Genomic DNA, 18,599 nt, shown 5'->3' with positions numbered 1-18,599 from the left:
AATCATATCACAAAGCACTAATTTGAAATCAGATCATCTACTTTTAAGTACTTTTGTTACCCTGACTCAAAGCAAAGGACATCCATGGTAGCTTGACCCAATTTAATATAAATGCCAGCATCAATGTGAATAAAAAAGGTAAATACACACTGAAGAATTTTTTTTTAATATACGTAAGTGGTTAATGACTTTCCCTTTTTCTATAGTTTGTCTATTATTTTTATGGATCTCTAAAGTCCCCTACACATTGCAATCCTCTGCAACTATGCAGTTTTTATGAAATACATTGTAATTTTGATAATGCCAAAAGGACAAAATTGTCAAAACACAATATCATTTATTACTACACAATATTTATTGCATACAATCTATACTATATCACATATCAATTGTGTGAACAGTTAATACTTTCAAATTATCAGTCATAGGGAACTTATTAGGTACCTTATGTTTAATAAATAATAATTTATAAGATGACAAAAATTAGGTGTGTTATCTTGAAATAAATTACACAAAGCATACTCCAGCCACATCACCTGGAAAAACCAGTCTGACATATACCTCTTGTATAATTCATTTATGAGATTCTACAGTCTGCCTTAAAGCTCTTATCAGTCACGAAAAATCCAGTTCTACTCACTATTACCTCTTCATTACAGAAATAAATAACTCAAGTTTAGTAAAATGCCTTAAATTACAGTAATCTACATGAATGCTCTTCCTTTTCATTCGATTCAGGAGGCTGTCACAATTCCGACCGAAAAACCCAAAACAAATGAAGCAAGGAAAATATGAATTTCTTGAACCTGGAAATAGTCTTCATCACCAATAAAACTATGGTACCAACGCTTTGCTTTGCGCTGCTTGTTCTTCAATAACTCTTCAGCCTTATCAATATTTCGATCGACCAGTCGTTCCATCTAGAAACCAAATAAAACACTTACTAGTTTCTTAAAAGTAATCATAAAATGCTATATTAAACACAACAGAAATACACAAAATATTAATAGCAAAGTAATACTGTACTTTAAAACTGTCACAGTAACTTAGTGGCATAAAAGTGTGAATCACTGATAACAGCAGGTGATACTGACACTTAAATTTTTGTGAGCTGGCACTTATTTTCTAATACTAAAATAATACTACAGTAAAAAGATTTGGCAAGATCACATCTCTGAATTAGCAAAAACAATTTATCTTAGCATCCAGAACAGAACTAAATCCAACAGGTGCTGAAGCAAAGTCCCACTTAGTATAGACAGTGAACTAAGTGGACTGGATACAATATCTTCTACATGGTAACATATTATGCTTGTATCACATTTGGACCAATAGTTTTTCGTTAGCCAACTTCACCCAACACAAGGCAATTGTGACAACTAGATATAGGCATACTGACCACGTAGCATGGAAACTGTTCCTAGGTTTGTATGTGGTAATTTTAGCATAAGACACATTTAGGTTCAACACGCAAATCATTAGTGAGTTTAATGAATCATGTTGACAAACATATCAATTTCTTTTTGAGGTACCATAAAACATTAATTTTGTACCATAAATTAAACAAGTTTCTGCTTAAAAAGATTGTCATGGATGTACATGCAAAAGCTGTCTAGTGTCACTATGTCAATTATTCACACCACTGAAGAGGATACACTTTTCCAATTGAAAAGTGAGATTCTATATCACAACTACATACTGGTACTAGAAGCAACAACTAAGAAGGCCAGGCAAATTTGTATATGAACAACCATTTATGCATCATTGATAAAACATGAAACTTCTCATTTTTCACAATAACTATACAAATTAAAAATTTAAGGAAGTACGAACAATAGATGAAGAAACAAAATAGGAGGAGCAATTTTAGTTATGTCAAAGTAGAAGATGAAAGAGAGCATCTGAATCCTAAGAATATCCAAGCGAATTTGAAAAATAATTCGCAATGTGTAAATATTCAAAAGGATTGACTAACAACACAAGTAATCAGAAAGAAAGACCAATAGCAGAACAAACCAAATAAAGAATAATCAATACGAGAAAGACAATTCACTGAACTAATTACAGTTACACTCCATCCTGGATTTTCCATTGTTTGAACTAATTACTGTGATAATCATAGACTCAGAAAAAAGTAAACAATTTATAACACAGGGAAAAAAGTAAAAGAAAAAAGGCTAAAACACCAAGACAGCAAAAAAAAAATTCAGTGAAAAGTATGAATGACAAAAAAATATGGAAGTGTAGCCAACGGTGAAAATGTTACACAACTATGTGCAGAATGGATTATTTAGAACAGAAAATAAAAAGTAAGTGCAGAAATAAGGGAGGTGGTTTTAGCTATAACTAGAAGCAGGCGAAACCATCTTAGATATCAACTATCAGTAATGGTTCCAATACAACTGCAACTGTTACTAGGCAGGTCAACTTAATGATTGATTATACTCAAAATTACTCACGTAATTATGTGATACAATGAGTTGTTCTCAAACCATCATTTTTATCCTCCATACAACATTTTACTTTACTGAATTAATACTTCTAATAAAGTTTAATTATACAAGATTTTCAGAGAAAATAACCAAAATGACTTGAGATTAATAGTAAGTTTTTTGCACAGGTACCCTTGTGAACTTTAATTAAAATTCTCTCCCTTTCTTTCTCTGGTAATCTTTGTTTTGTCATATTGACAAACACATGTATCTTGATTGATCATAATTAATCGTATATAACAACATCTCAGAATGCTGTTGACATTATGCCTCTACAATGTTGTTTCTGCCAATAGAAATTATGCAAGACAGGCATGATTCAAATATATATCATCAGGTATCGGTATCAAAATACTACTATCATCCCTTAAATGGAATCACTGGTTATATCTTTTTCTCCAAATACCTCCCTTCCCGTGTCCCTTATTTTTGTTAATGATGTAGAATAATATTAATGCAGTAGAAATTTTCTTCTGTAAGAGCTTTTTAAAAGGTACACCAATGTCAGTAAACAACACTGGGGCAAGTTTGATCCATTATTTCATATAGAATATTAAATGAAAATGTATGAGTACAGATTCTGAGAATGACATCAGAGAATGCTTCTATGCTTGGTTAAAATATATCGTTTCCTGTATTGAGACATCATATGTCCTCGGATAATGAAGGCTACTGCCGACTACTTTTGACAGACATGCTGATTTAGCCCTACAACTTAAGTGCATACAGGGACGCACTATCATTGTGTAAACATCCATTCAGTGACAGATGAAAGTCAGAAGTCAAGAGAGAAATGGTGCCCTATATAGTTGGGGGCGTTGGAATCCAACTGTGATTGGGATAAGGAATGTGCAGTTACAGAGCCTTTATTTGGAAAATAAAATTGGATTTGTGAAGCAGGTTTAAACTGATAATTGAAAACAGGGCCTTCTAAAATCATAAAGAAGACTTACAGGAAAAAAGATTCTGGGACTTAAGGGGGTGTGAGATCCATTATAGAGGGTAATTCACACCATTATTAGTCATTGTTTTTCTTGCTCTCTTCACTCACAAAAAAAATGAAAAATTACTATCTGTATATTTTCATGCACTGATCTAATCTCTCGCTCTTTCTGAAAAACATATATTGTAGACTACTTCTTGCAATCTGGCCCAGAAGACCACATGACTGTGACTAAGGTTACCACTCCATTTTGTTTTCAAAAACCTTCCTACAGTTGAACCAAGACTCCAGTCATATGCAAGACTTCATTTCCTTGCCTATCCATTTCTCACTATATCTTCCACAACTGGTGCTAGGTCCACAGCAACCTTGTGCCATAATGGTGAATCTTTATAACCAAATATCCAGCTCATTCTAGGACCCTAGTCTAACAGATCCAATAACGTTATGGTATCTGCAGAGATCCTCCAGACTGGCACTGTGAACACTCCACTCCCTGGAGTTCCAGTGTTCCAGTGTTCAAAGTGTGGCATTTATAAAGTACAACAATTAATATAACTGTGTTTAACAGTCTCAACACAGAGAGCTCAATAGTTTAACAAGAGTGCAGAGGCATCTGCCACTTGTGTGGATTCTGGCTTACATCACTGTTTCACTTTGTTATTTCCATGAGTATGCTTTCAAGATATTCCTTGACCCCTTTTACTTATCACTAACCACTTGTGTACTCAATATTCCTTGTTCTTGTCTTCCAGCCAGCATGTACTCTGATTCTGAAGTAGTTAGATTTAGCCCAAAGTTACAGCTTTGGAAAATCCAGGATTAAAAAGGGATCTCCCACCTGAAGCCTTTCACAACTTGGTGTAATTTTCTTACTCATTTTAATTTCTGCTAATTGCTAATGAAGGATGCTAAATCATTTTACGTCTGCCTGAAATAATTTGTCTTAATTTGACTAGCAACCATTCTGTGCTAAAGAAACTTCTTTCTTCCAGGTATTGTTATAAAAGTCATGCTGGGCAACAAGTGGATTACCATCCTACACATAAATAGTGTATTGTTTTCTTTTATTCCAAAACTATTTTTCTGTTCAGGAAACCTCATTACAATGACTCTTACATTGAGTTCACGCTATATCTTTGCACATGTTAGTTCATATGTCTTTTTAATGGGTGTTCTCTGTTACTTTTAGATACTTAGGACTGTTTGCTACAAGACAATATACCAACTAAAATTATGGAAGAGGCTAATTTCTCAGAATACTCAATGTAAACATTAACAGAAATTTTATGTAAGTACAGTGCCAATTCTTTTTTTTTTTTTTTTTTTTTTCAGAAGCCTAGTTTGTTTATTACAACATGACATGCTTATTCTGTATAGCTAGTCCAAAACTTGGTCAATAATCAAACAATACTGAACGCAGTTTTCCGAAATTCCTTCACCAGGAAAGATGAATGGAATATTCCAGAATTTGAAACACGAACAGCTGCTAGCATGAGTTTCTTAGAAGTAGATACCTTAGGGGTTGCGAAGCAGCTCAAATCGCTTGATACGGGCAAGTCTTCAGGTCCAGATTGTATACCGATTAGGTTCCTTTCAGATTACACTGATACAATAGCTCCCTACTTAGCAATCATATACAACCGCTCGCTCACCGATAGAACTGTACCTACAGATTGGAAAATTGCGCAGGTCGCACCAGTGTTTAAGAAGGGTAGTAGGAGTAATCCATTGAGCTACAGACCTATATCATTGACATCGGTTTGCAGTAGGGTTCTGGAGCATATACTGTATTCAAACATTATGAATCACCTTGAAGGGAACGATCTATTGATACGTAATCAGCATGGTTTCAGATAACATCGTTCTTGTGCAATGCAGCTAGCTCTTTATTCGCACGAAGTAATGGCCACTATCGACAGGGGATTTCAAGTTGATTCCGTATTTCTAGATTTCCGGAAAGCTTTTGACACCGTTCCTCACAAGCGACTTCTAATCAAGCTGCGCGCCTATGGGGTATCGTCTCAGTTGTGCGACTGGATTCGTGATTTCCTGTCAGGAAGGTTGCAGTTCGTAGTAATAGACGGCAAATCATAGAGTAAAACTGAAGTGATATCAGGTGTTCCCCAGGGAAGCGTCCTGGGACCTCTGCTGCTCCTGATCTAAATAAATGACCTGGGTGACAATCAGCAGTCTCTTAGGTTGTTCGTGGATGATGCTGTAATTTACTGTCTAGTAAGGTCATCCGAAGACCAGTATCAGTTGCAAAGCGATTTAGAAAAGATTGCTGTATGGTGTGGCAGGTGGCAGTTGACGCTAAATAACGAAAAGTGTGAGGTGATCCACATGAGTTCCAAAAGAAACACGTTGGAATTTGATTACTCGATAAATAGTACAATTCTCAAGGCTGTCAATTCAACTCAGTACCTGGGTGTTAAAATTACGAACAACTTCAGTTTGAAAGACCACATAGATAATATTGTGGGGAAGGCTAGCCAAAGGTTGCGTTTCATTGGCAGGACACTTAGAAGATGCAACAAGTCCACTAAAGAGACAGCTTACATTACACTCGTTCATCCTCTGTTAGAATATTGCTGCGCGGTGTGGGATCCTTACCAGGTGGGATTGACGGAGGACATCGAAAGGGTGAAAAAAAGGGCAGCTCATTTTGTATTATCACGTAAGTGAGTGTGGCAGATATGATATGCGAGTTGGGATGGAAGTCATTACAGCAAAGACGTTTTTCGTCACGGCGAGATCTATTTACGAAATTTCAGTCACCAACTTTCTCTTCCGAATGTGAAAACATTTTGTTGAGCCCAACCTACATAGGTAGGAATGATCATCAAAATAAAATTAGAGAAATCAGAGCTCGAACAGAAAGGTTTAGGTGTTCGTTTTTCCCGCGCGCTGTTCGGGAGTGGAATGGTAGAGAGATAGTATGATTGTGGTTTGATGAAACCTCTGCCAAGCACTTAAATGTGAATGGCAGAGTGCAGAGTAATCATGTAGACGTAGATATAAATTTCTTGCGTAGATGAGAATAATTTTGAATTTAGTATTTTTGTTTTGCTTTTGCAGCTTTTTGAAAGATTTGTTCTGTTATGTTATTTTACGAGTTGCTACCCGAAATATCCGGGAATTTCACTGTACTGGTCAAATAGTACCAGCATGTCATTCCACTGCTGGATGTCTCGAGGTACCATGGCATAAAAATGTGTCAACTTTGGTGCGCGCAGTTATGAGTTGTAGAGATGCACGGCAGGACACGTTTCAGTGATTCTGCAAATAGTGCAATGGATAACGTGAATGAGCAATAGATTTGAATAAAATTCTGCTTCAAGTTGCAGAAAACCGCAGCTGAAGCCCACCACATGCTGACAGAGGCATTTAGTGAAACTGTACTGATTCAGGAAAGAACATTTGAGTGGTTCATGCACTTCAATGAAGGCCGAGAATCTGTAGATGATCACAAACATTCTGGTAGATTGTCAATATGCACAACACCGGAAATAATCAAGAAAGCATGTGACGTGATTCACGAAGACCAAAGGCAGACAATTTGCGATGTTTGTAAATAACTTGGGCTCTCATAAAGTGCATGTAAATGAATTCTAGCCAATGAACTGAACAACTGACAAATTGCAGCGAAGTTTGCGTCTCACCTTCCCCACCATCGACCAACAAAACCTCAGGATTCAGACATGAACTGAGCTGCAATAAAGAGCTCAAGTGTGTCCAAAACTCTGATCCAGAGTCATAACAGGTGATGAATCTTGAATCTATGATTATGACCCTGAAATGAAGCACCAATCATCACAATGGAAAACTACATCATCTCCAAGGCCGAAAAGAGCTAGACAAGTTTGCAGCAGCATGACGTCTCTCTCTCTCTCTCTCTCTCTCTCTCTCTCTCTCTCTCTCCCCCCTCTCTCTCTTTTTTAGAGAGAGAGAATAGTCCATAATGAGTTTTCTCCACTTGGTTACACTGTCAATGGCCAGTTTTACTGCCGTGAGGTTTTGAGGCGACTGAGGGGAAAATGTTTGGTGATGTTTGGTGTGTACAGCCAGAGTTATCAAAAAACTAAGACTGGTTGGTACACCATGACAATGCACTCGTGCACAACTTGTTCATTGTGAAGGTATTCCCTGCCAAAAACGACATGACAAAGGGGCCCCCCTCCTTCCCTATTTGCCAGACTTGACCCCATGTACCTTCCACCTATTCCTACAGATGAAAATCACATTGAAAGGGCAATGTTTTGACTTGATTGAAGACATCCAAATGGAATTGCAACAGATGCTGAACACCCTTCACCATGCAGACATCTGGGAGTGATTCCAAAAATGTGAGTAAATCTGGGATTGTTGCATTTTCGAGGTGACTACTTGGAAGGTGATAAAGGACGTAAGTACAGTTTTCTGATTTTTGTAATGAAATTCTCTGATGTTTTGCATAGTATCTTGTACATAGCACCAAAATGTTATTGAAATCTCAGACATTTTGTTTAGGTCTGACATTGGAAGTCACTGGCTTTCAAATAGCAACTCTTAGTTCTGCAGAAGTTATTAACTTTTCTTTGCAAGTATCCAAGAGACGTACAACAATGCTTTTGCTGATACGATCAAAAGATTGATAAATTCTGGCCATCTCTCATCATATTATTTGGCAACAATTTATCTAAAGTTGATTTTGACCGCAGATCTCGAACAAACTAATAAAATGTTGTTAGTACATTAGCTCTATGAAACTGAAATGATTACGCAAGTTTTTGAAGTATCGTTGGAAGGGAAAGTAACTTCAGGCATGAACTAGGAAAGTGTGTGGGACCTTTGATGTTCATGTATTAATGACATGGCAAATAATACTGACAGTGACATTAGCTTGTTTCTTCCTTTTTTTAGCAGGTAATGCAGTTACGTAAAGTATTATCTGAAAAGAGCTGCACAGGTATACAGTCAGCTCTTGATAAGATTTCGAAGTGGTGCAAAGATTAGCAACCTGTATAGGACTACAATATTAGTGAGTCACAATTACAATTCGAATAGCCAACACATACAAACCCCTGGGTGTAACAATCTGTGGGGATATGAAATTGAAGGATCACATAGACTCAGTTATAATTAAAGCATGAGGTAGGCTTCAGTTCATTAATACAATATGGGGAAAATGCAAAACAGATTGCTTGAAAACATGCAACTCATCCTAGAATATTGCTCAACTGTGGCGGAATCATACCAGGTAAGACCAACAGGGGTACTGTACGTACTGAAGTCAGGACAGCAAAAATTATCACATTTGACATATCGGGAAGTATCGGAGAAATGCTGGAAAATCTGAACTGACAGGCACTTGAAAATAGGCTACTTACAAGTTTCAAGAAACAGTATTAGGTGAGAAGTTGGAAATATGCTACAGCCTCTTATGTATTGCTCCTCTACAGATTGCAAAGACAAAGGCACTTCAGTACTAATTTTTCTCATTTTCCATACATAGGTGGAATATTAAGAAATCCTAATGTGTGATACAAACGAGAGTACCTTCTGCCATGCACTTCACAGTTGTCTGCAGAAAATGGATGTACATTTAGAGAAAATGAAGCTGCCGAGAGCTATTTATTGGACCTCATCATGTGTATTTCCCTCTCATCCTATCCAGTTCCATGTCTCATCATCAGTGGTTGAAGTGACTTTTCACTTTTACCTTCCACAACATAAAAACCTATTGTTCTAAAAACTGTAAGTTGTGTCACTTACCCTCCATGTTTACTGTTCTAGTTTCAGTTTCTATACAGATGTGTTACTGCAATTTCAGCTGCTACTCAACTTCTTTGCTGTTATTTGTATGTAAGTAGCCTTATTACTCAAGTTGAAATAGCTGTCCTGAGTAACGTAGCTTCAGTGCGCACTCAAAAGCCTATAAATAGATTTGAGTTACTGCCATACCTCAATGTACAAATATGACACACTTCCGAAGGCCCCTTCTTTTACCTTAATGATTATACAGGGTGTTACAAAAAGGTACGGCCAAACTTTCAGGAAACATTCCTCACACACAAATAAAGAAAAGATGTTATGTGGACGTGTGTCTGGAAATGCTTAATTTCCATGTTAGAGCTCATTTTAGTTTTGTCAGTATGTTCTTCCACCTACGCTCAATGGAGCACGTTATCATGATTTCATACAGGATACTCTACCTGTGCTGCTAGAATATGTGCCTTTACAAGTACAACACAACATGTGGTTCATTCACGATGGAGCTCCTGCACATTTCAGTTGAAGTGTTTGTACGCTTCTCAACAACAGATTCGGTACCAATGGTTTGGTAGAGGCAGACCAATTCCATGGCCTCCACGCTCTCCTGACCTCGACCCTCTTGACTTCCATTTATGGGGGCATTTGAAAGCTCTTGTCTACGCAACCCCGGTACCAAATGTAGAGACTCTTCGTGCTCATATTGTGGACGACTGTGATACAATACGCCGTTCTCCAGGGCTGCATCAGCGCATCACGGATTCCATGCGACGGAGGGTGGATGCATGTATCCTCGCTAACGGAGGACATTTTGAACATTTACTGTAACAAAGTGTTTGAAGTCATGCTGGTACGTTCTGTTGCTTTGTTTCCATTCCTTGATTTGAAGAGAAGTAATAGAACGAGCTCTAACATGGAAAGTGTTTCCGGACTCATGTCCACATAACATATTTTCTTTCTTTGTGTGTGAGGAATGTTTCCTGAAAGTTTGGCCGTACCTTTTTGTAACACCCTGTATAGCACATAGTAAGAGATCAGGGGTACGGCCATGGGAACCAGCATGGCTCCTTCCTATGTAAACCTTTTAATGGGTCGGGGTATTGGGCTTTCTTGGAATCCATAAGTCTTCATCCCCTGCTTTGGGGTAGATACATTGATGGCCTCTTTACCATATATACTCATTGAGAGACTGACCTGCTAAAATTCCTAGAATCTCTGAATATCTTCTCCCAATTAAATTTCACATGGTCCTATTCCGAATCCCATGCCACTTTCCTTGATGTTGATCTTGTCCTTACTGGAGGCCAGCTACACACTTCCATCCACACTAAACCTACCAACAAACAGCGGTACTTACATCTTGACAGTTTCCATACTTTCCATATCAAACATTCCCTCCCATACAGCCTTGACATTTGAGGCAAATGTATTTGTTCAGATGCAGACTCTTTACAACAATACACCACTGTCACCTCGCCAGCAATTCAAAAGCAGATTTCTTAGACAGGGCCATGACTGCCTAAAATCATGCCCTGAAATGAGATCCATTGTCTGAAATCTTTTCCACCACACCTAGAATAGCTTTTTATCACCCTCCCAATCCCTGCAATATTCTTGTAAGACCCTATGCTCCTACCGTACCCATCTCCCTACCCTGTGGCTCCTACCACTGTGACCATCTCCACTGCAAGACTTGCCCTAAGCACCTTTGTATCAGCACCACAGTAGCCCTGTAACTGGCAAAACAAGCACTATCAAAGTAACCCTAGGAGCCACTGGCTCCAAAAGCTTGCCTGATTACAACCCTCTTTTATGTGTGTGTGCTGCCACTTGCTGAGTAGATTTTTTATCTATCCACTTAAATTATTTTGTCAAAAATTGATTGTTTTTGTTGTTACATAATAAGATCTTAGACAGATAGTGTTACTGTTCTAACACTGTTTTCTTCTGTCTGGAGAGAATGATACTGTGTCTATGTTCTATTTGGATGTTACTGTGCTTTACTATTGCTTTATCACCTTTTTCTTAATTTTTATGTTTTATTCTGAGGGTTATATTTTAGGCTCACTAGAAGTTACACCTGATTTTCACACAGCAGATGCTCCAGACATTTTCATTGATGTTATTTTCGCTACAAAAGCTCTTCAATACCTCAGTCTGTTGTTCATACATCACAAATCTGCTCATATAATTTGAGAAAGCCACAGTACTAATATACACTACACAAAAGAATTAGTGGAACATGTCTTTCAATATCTGCCATATTCCACAGAGCAATAATTGAGGGCAGGGTATGTTACCAATTTATACCTTTATCTTTCATACGTTAAGTACACAATAAAAAATCATTACAGTCTCATTCATTTCTCTAATAAGAACTGCAATGTCTGACAGGTGTCGAAAACAAAATAGAAAGAATCATTTGTCCCTTCATCCCAGGTTACTTTAAGAGCTTCAGTAACATGAATTCCCTCTGAGAGGGAATATCACTGCCCAACACCTATGTAGCACACAGACTCCATACAAGTTTATGTACATCACACTGTGGTAGCCATTCCCATTCTTTATTGAGAGCCCTTGAGAATTATGGTTTAGGGCACAAATCACCACTGGCCATTCCATCACTTCAATGTCCAGGGGTCGCAAGACAGCCCTATGATGCCCGCCACATGGGCCCTGGTATTATCATGCATAAGAAGGAATTCAGGGCCACCTTCACACGCAGCAGCCAGCCAGCACATGATCCAACACCATCTGTTCGATATACAGCCTGGCAGTAAGGCAATGACAAGATCCATATGGCTGTCGACAATGATGCCACCCAACACCATCACAAAACTAGCCAAATCTGTTGATTTGCTGGGCAGGTGGCAGGTAACGCTCACCGAGGCATCTCCAAACGTATAAACACCCATCATGCTGTGTTAGAGAAAATCAGGAGTCGTCTGTGAGTAACATGTTTCACCACTGATGAAGTTGCCAGGCAACATAGGAACGGCAGAACTGAGGGTGAGCTGTGAGATGTCCTGTCAAGCAGGGTACTCGAACAGAACATCTGGATAAGATCATTCCCTGTAACCTATTACTTACAGTCTGAATGGACAGAATGGCTCTGGAAGCCATTCTGAGATTGTCTTGCAGTGCTCTGGTGATAGCCATACGATGCCGCACTGCACAGATGGCCAGATATCAATCTTCATGCAGTCTTGTAAAGTGTTGGCAACCTTGTCCAACTCATTGTGTGCACCAAACTGTCTCCCTGTAGTGTATTCACAACCTTCGAGAGGCCAAGGCCCCACAAGGGCTGTAGCACCAAGGAGAAGCAAGTAAGTAAGTAATCACAACCTATAAACGAGTGATTGAGAGACAATGGCAACTGCAGCAATACAACAGAAAATCCATCCTTCTTGGATCAAACAAACTACCCTTACTACATGCACTGCATTAAGATGCCACCCTGCATGTGCTTGGTTGAATACACACCCACAAATGAATAAATGACAACTGCCATCTGTGTACCTCACTAGATAATATGGGACACTGGTGCTCACTTCCTTCTGAGGGGTCACTGGATACTGTAATGCATAACACAGCTGATAGATGGTAAATGACTTTAGATACATACACTGAAAATGAAGATTTCAAGCTATGCAATAATACCACAGGTACTGCCTGTATCAAAATAGATAAAACATACAGAGAGTGACACCTGTGTTCTCAAATTCTTTTGAGGAGTGTATAAATGTGATGCACGCAGGATGCATTGTATTCAGACTGTTATGTTGATGCCAGCTGGTGCTAAGTAAAGTATTTGGGTTCCTTCTATGCATAGCTACAAATGTTAAAAATTCAGAATAGTCATCTACCCACCCCATCAATAAATCATGCAATGAAATGTAGTCAGTTTGTATGCAAGTAACAATGAACTAGTCTAGAAAGTTGTGTTACTGTATTTTTGTCGCATCTGTCAGATAAAGAATCAGGAAATGTTCAGACAATGGGCTTTCAGGGTTATTTACTATTATTAATATACTTCATACTGTTACCACAGTTTTAATCCAAATTTTGGGAACAAGAGACACGGTAATTTAAACATGCAAACTAAAATTATTTATATAAAACAGAAAAAGGAGGGAAATATTTAAGAAAAAAGAGCGTAAAGATTGCATGTTTCACAAATAACCAAAACCAGTTATCTTACGTGACGGTTCAGTTTTTATTATATCATGGCTTGTTTAGAGCTGCCTAGTGATTCATCATCAGATGGTACACACTTTTAATGATAGTTTGCAACACTGTGGGGGTCGTGCAGTTGACACAAGACAGAAAACATGAAACAAATAAGCTGTAACTGTGGCAGTGGCAAAATTTCAGGAATTATTTACATCAAACTGCAACCAGTCACCTTTTGTGGTGGTTCAGGCAGTAGTCTGATGATGAATCATTGGGCAGCTCAAAACTAGTCATGGCATAATAAATACTGAACCACCACAAAAGGTGACTGGTTGCAGTTATTTCCAAAAATCTTTATTCATCACAGTTACAGTGTTCCTGATCCATAACATATTGAAGTTATAAAAGAGGTTATATTGCTTGAGGTACTAAAAATGTAACAAACTGTACATTAATAAATAAATAAAATTAATAAGAAAAGCATAACTACTGGTACTACTACTAAAACACTAACTGACAAAATTAAGTGTCTGCATAACTGGCTGGCTGTAAGGAAATTTAACAACTGCACTGAGTCACATACTCCTACGAGAGCGATAACATCGGGCCATCAGAGATTTTCTGAAGGATTCCAGGTCTTGATATGAACATCATAGTTGTATTTGTTCTGGTTTCCTCACTGTACATTCTCTGATTATTTCAATTAAATATAGTTACAATAGGTAATGATATTAGGAAGAACTGTGTTCAAAGCTGGTAAAATTGTCGCTTATAAAACACGGCAGGTTTCACAGCTTTAAGCCACATCATCATGTGAACAATGTTAAAAAATTATAGGCATACCAATCGCTCCAAGTCAAAAGCTACTATTAGAGAATGTTGACAATATTACCGTGAGTGGAAGGTAAAGAAGAAGTGCCCCATTCTTTAAAATTTGCCTGCATCTTTTTGTTTTCAAATGTTTCTTTTTTGTCCCAGTGAAAACTGAAATTGCACCACGTGGTGATGATGCGACTATATCTGTCACTTCTTTTACACTTAATTTCGAATCATAAATTTTCACATAATCCATCTTGATACGAAACTCCCAGTTCAGTTAACCATCTTTAAGGTCTAATGTAGATTCACTTGACAAATATTCTTCTTTAGCTTTCGCCTGCCATAATATTGATGATTTTCTCTGAATAGTAACTTTTCACTAGGAGTGATGGGTATGCCTATAATCTTTTACCATTGTTCATCTGATGACGCGGCTTAAAGCCACGAAACCGGTTGTTTTAATAAAAGGCAATTTTACCAGCTGTGAATGGAAGTCTTCCTAACATCATGCCTTTCAACAGCTGTGGTTGCCTGGAATATAAAATAGTTTGTACAACAGGTAAGTATAAATGCACTAGACCAAAATTCATAAACTGCACAGTTCTACATAAAGTGGCAATTTTTTTTTCAATAACTTTTGGTGCTTCAGTAACAGAAGATCTCTCTTAGTTGCACAATCAATGAGTGATTTTTTAGATTCAAACAAATTTTCACTCTAAATTGCTTATTGTAGATAGGCATAAATTTAAAATGGTTCGGAACTATAATATGAGAAGAGACCGACTGACAAGCTTCCTGCAGAAGTAAAACTTAAAGAAAAAAATACAAAGAAATTATATTTTAAATCTACAGTCAGGACAAAGAGCACATTTTCGATGCATTTGAATTTAAAAGCCCTGCATATAAAACACCCTGGAAGTAGTGGGGTGCAAAACTAACATACAAGTTTATATCAGAAGGGAAAATTGAGTTATACTACTTTGCCTGAACAATCACTGGCTTACCAAAGACTTCATCTAAATCTTTAAGAGACTATCAAATTAAACAATAACCAATAGTTATCATAGGAGTAGCAGAATTAATGGAGGTTCCTGAAAACATACCGCAAATTCCTTAAAATATACAGTAAGAAATATATTATTTTTTAAAAAGGGAAGTGCATATTTGAAAGTCTTTGTAATGAACGAATGTGTGTAAAAAAAGTCAATGTATCAATGTAATTTTTGAGCCGATTCAAAAGTTGAGCTTTATTAATTTCTTTAGAGGAAATGAGGCTTACAATAGTATCCATAGACAGAGTCTGATTACAACCATGACAGAATTTGGCACACCAAAAAAAAAAAAAAAAACCTGAGAGACTAGTAGAGAGATGCCTAAATTACATGAAGTTAAGACATGCAATAAAATTACGATGACGACGATGGTGGTGGTGATCATGATGATGATATGGGTAATCACCTATTCTTTGCGATCTGGTAGTCAAAAAGGTAACAGAGGAGTTCGATAAAGAGAGCTTTCACAATATTCACATTAACAATAAAAATATTACCTATCTGGCCTATTCAGATTACCCTGCTCTCATTGCAAACACACAAGAAGAACTGAAAAGAACTATTCAGACCATGCAAACAGTTGCATCAAGATTCAGGTCACAAGTTAGTACTGAAAAGACTGAATACATGATCACGGTTTCACTTCATAACCACCAAGATTTAACAGTAAACTATACCAGGTATAAGCAAATGTCAGAATTAAAATATCTTGTTTCAATTCTTACTGGAGTAAAATCAACTGAAGCAGAGATCGAGACAAGACTGGTGGTGGTGGTGGTGGTTGTTGGATGTTTAAGGGGGACTAAACAGCGAAGGTCATCAGTCCCCCATTCCAAAATCAGGCGAGCCGAAAATCTACGAAGCAGATAAAAACCAAAGGGGGAGGAGACGTCCCCCCAGGCGCTAAAAGAACACAAATGCAGCAACGAACACTACAGACAAGAACAGAACAGAGGAACACCAGACAGAAAGAAACAGAAGAAAGGAAGAGGGTCGGAGACTGGTTGACTGACCACGAGAACAAAAAAGGGAAAGAGTCAACCATCTCACGGCCTACCAGAACAGCAACAGACACGAGGACAAAAGACACAGAAAGGGAAAGGCGCAGGACCTCCCTAAATCGAACCATAAAAAGGACTACCACGGATAAAATTTAAAACGTCATCAGCCATGGAGGCATCGTCAGATAAAACCAAAGCCAAAGTGCCCGAGAGATTAAAAGATTGCCGGAGTGTGCGCAGTCGAGGACACTCCAGCAAAATGTGGCCGACCGTCAGCCGGGACCCACACTGACACAAGGGGGGATCCTCCCGACGCAAGAGATGGCCGTGCGTCAGGTACGTATGGCCGATGCGCAGCCGACACAGGACTACCGAGTCCCTGCGAGAAGCCCGCAGGGAGGAACGCCACACATCGGTCGTCTCCTTGACAGCCCGCAGTTTATTCGGGGCTGTCATGCCACGCCACTCAGCAGCCCACATCCCAAGTACCTTACGGCGCAACACCAGCTGCTGGTCGCGAGCCGTTAGGCCGATCTCCAAAGCTGGGGCGTCTATCGCCCCTTTGGCCAGCCTGTCTACACGTTCGTTCCCTGGGATGCCAACATGACCGGGCGTCCAAACCAGGACCACTGAACCACCAGAACGGGCAATGGCGGAAACAGCCTCCTGAATGGAGGACACCAGAGGAGAGGAGGGATAGCAGCGGTCGATGGCCTGAAGGCTGCTCAGGGAGTCACTGCAGATGACAACGGACCTACCTGAGCAGAAACGCATGTGCTCAAGAGCGCGCAAGATGGCCACCAGCTCTGCAGTAAAAATACTGCAGCCAGCCGGCAAGGAGCGTTGCTCAATATGGTCAGAGTGAGCAAAGGCGTAGGCAGTGCGACCATCAACCAGGGAACCATCAGTGTAGACAGGCTCACAGCCCGGAAATGATTCGAGGAGCGCAAGAAAACGGCGACGGAGGGCCACAGGTGGAACCGAGTCCTTAGGGCCCTGTGCCAAATCCAGACGGACAGACGGCCGGGACAAACACCAGGGAGGCGTAGGTGTATGGACCCGGAAGGGAGGCAGAAGAGGGAATGACCCCAGTTCTGACAGCAGGGACTGGACACGGACAGCTATGGAAAGCCCAGACCTAGGTCGCCGTTCGGGCAGATGGAGGACCATGGCAGGGAAAAGCAGGCGACGATTGGGATGGCCCGGCGAGCAATGCACGTGGACAGCATAGTCGGCGAGCAGTCGATGGCGGCGAAACCGCAGCGGGGGAACCCCGGCCTCCACCAGTAAACTATCCACGGGGCTCGTACGAAAAGCGCCAGTTGCAAGCCGGACCCCACAGTGGTGTATGGGGTCTAACAACTTCAACACTGAGGGTGACGCAGACCCATAGGCCAGGCTCCCATAATCAAGCCGGGACTGCACAAGGGCTCTGTACAATTGCAGTAGCGTGCAGCGATCTGCACCCCAAGACGTGTGGCTAAGGCAGCGGAGGGCGTTGAGGTGCCGCCAGCATTTTTGCTTCAGCTGAGTAACATGAGGAACCCATGTGAGCCGGGCATCAAACACGAGTCCCAAGAAGCGGCAAGTGTCCACCACGTCAAGCAGGTGGCCGTCGAGGTAAAGTTCAGGATGAGGGTGGACCGTCCGACGCCTGCAGAAGTGCATAACCCGAGTCTTGGCAGCAGAGAACTGAAAACCATGAGCCAGAGCCCATGATGCTGCCTTGCGAACGGCGACTTGCAACCTGCGTTCGGCGACTCCCGTAGTCGTGGAGCTAAATGAGATGCAGAAGTCGTCGGCATACAAAGAAGGAGACACCGACGACCCCACTGCTGCAGCCAGACCATTAATGGCCACTAGAAATAACGAGACGCTCAACACCGAGCCCTGCGGGACCCCATTTTCCTGTATATAAGAGGAACTAGAGGTGGCACCGACTTGCACCCGGAAAGAGCGGCGCAATAAAAAGCTTTGAAGAAAAGCCGGGAGCCGACCACGAAGACCCCACCCATGCAACGTGGCGAGGATGTGATGCCTCCATGTGGTGTCATACGCCTTCCGCAGATCGAAAAATACAGCAACAAGGTGCTGACGTCGGGCAAAAGCCGTACGGACAGCAGATTCCAGCCGCACCAAATTGTCCACTGCAGACCGGCCCCGACGGAAGCCACCCTGGGATGGAGCGAGGAGACCGCGCGACTCAAGGACCCAACACAAACGCCGCCCCACCATACGTTCGAGCAATTTGCACAAAACGTTGGTGAGGGTAATGGGACGATAGCTGTCCACCGCCAGTGGGTCCGCACCGGGCTTCACGATGGGGACAATAAGACCCTCTCGCCATTGCGACGGGAACACGCCC

The 18,599-nt window shown here is 40.2% G+C and overlaps 1 protein-coding gene across 1 annotated transcript in view; it reads right to left on the bottom strand.

The window, feature by feature from the left end:
• Positions 1-317: 317 nt before the first annotated feature.
• Positions 318-18,599, bottom strand: part of LOC126473247 (FUN14 domain-containing protein 1-like) — a 75,927-nt gene continuing 57,645 nt past the window's right edge. Inside the window, exon 4 of the mRNA XM_050100170.1 lies at positions 318-920. Within this exon, the coding sequence (XP_049956127.1) occupies positions 735-920 (186 nt within the window). The 3' untranslated portion in view covers positions 318-734. The remainder of the gene's footprint in view (positions 921-18,599) is intronic.

This window comes from Schistocerca serialis, chromosome 1, assembly GCF_023864345.2.
Source record: "Schistocerca serialis cubense isolate TAMUIC-IGC-003099 chromosome 1, iqSchSeri2.2, whole genome shotgun sequence".
NCBI classification, from domain to species: Eukaryota; Metazoa; Arthropoda; class Insecta; order Orthoptera; family Acrididae; genus Schistocerca; species Schistocerca serialis.
Note: the sequence above shows the minus strand (reverse complement) of the source record. Positions and strands in the feature narration are given on the sequence as shown.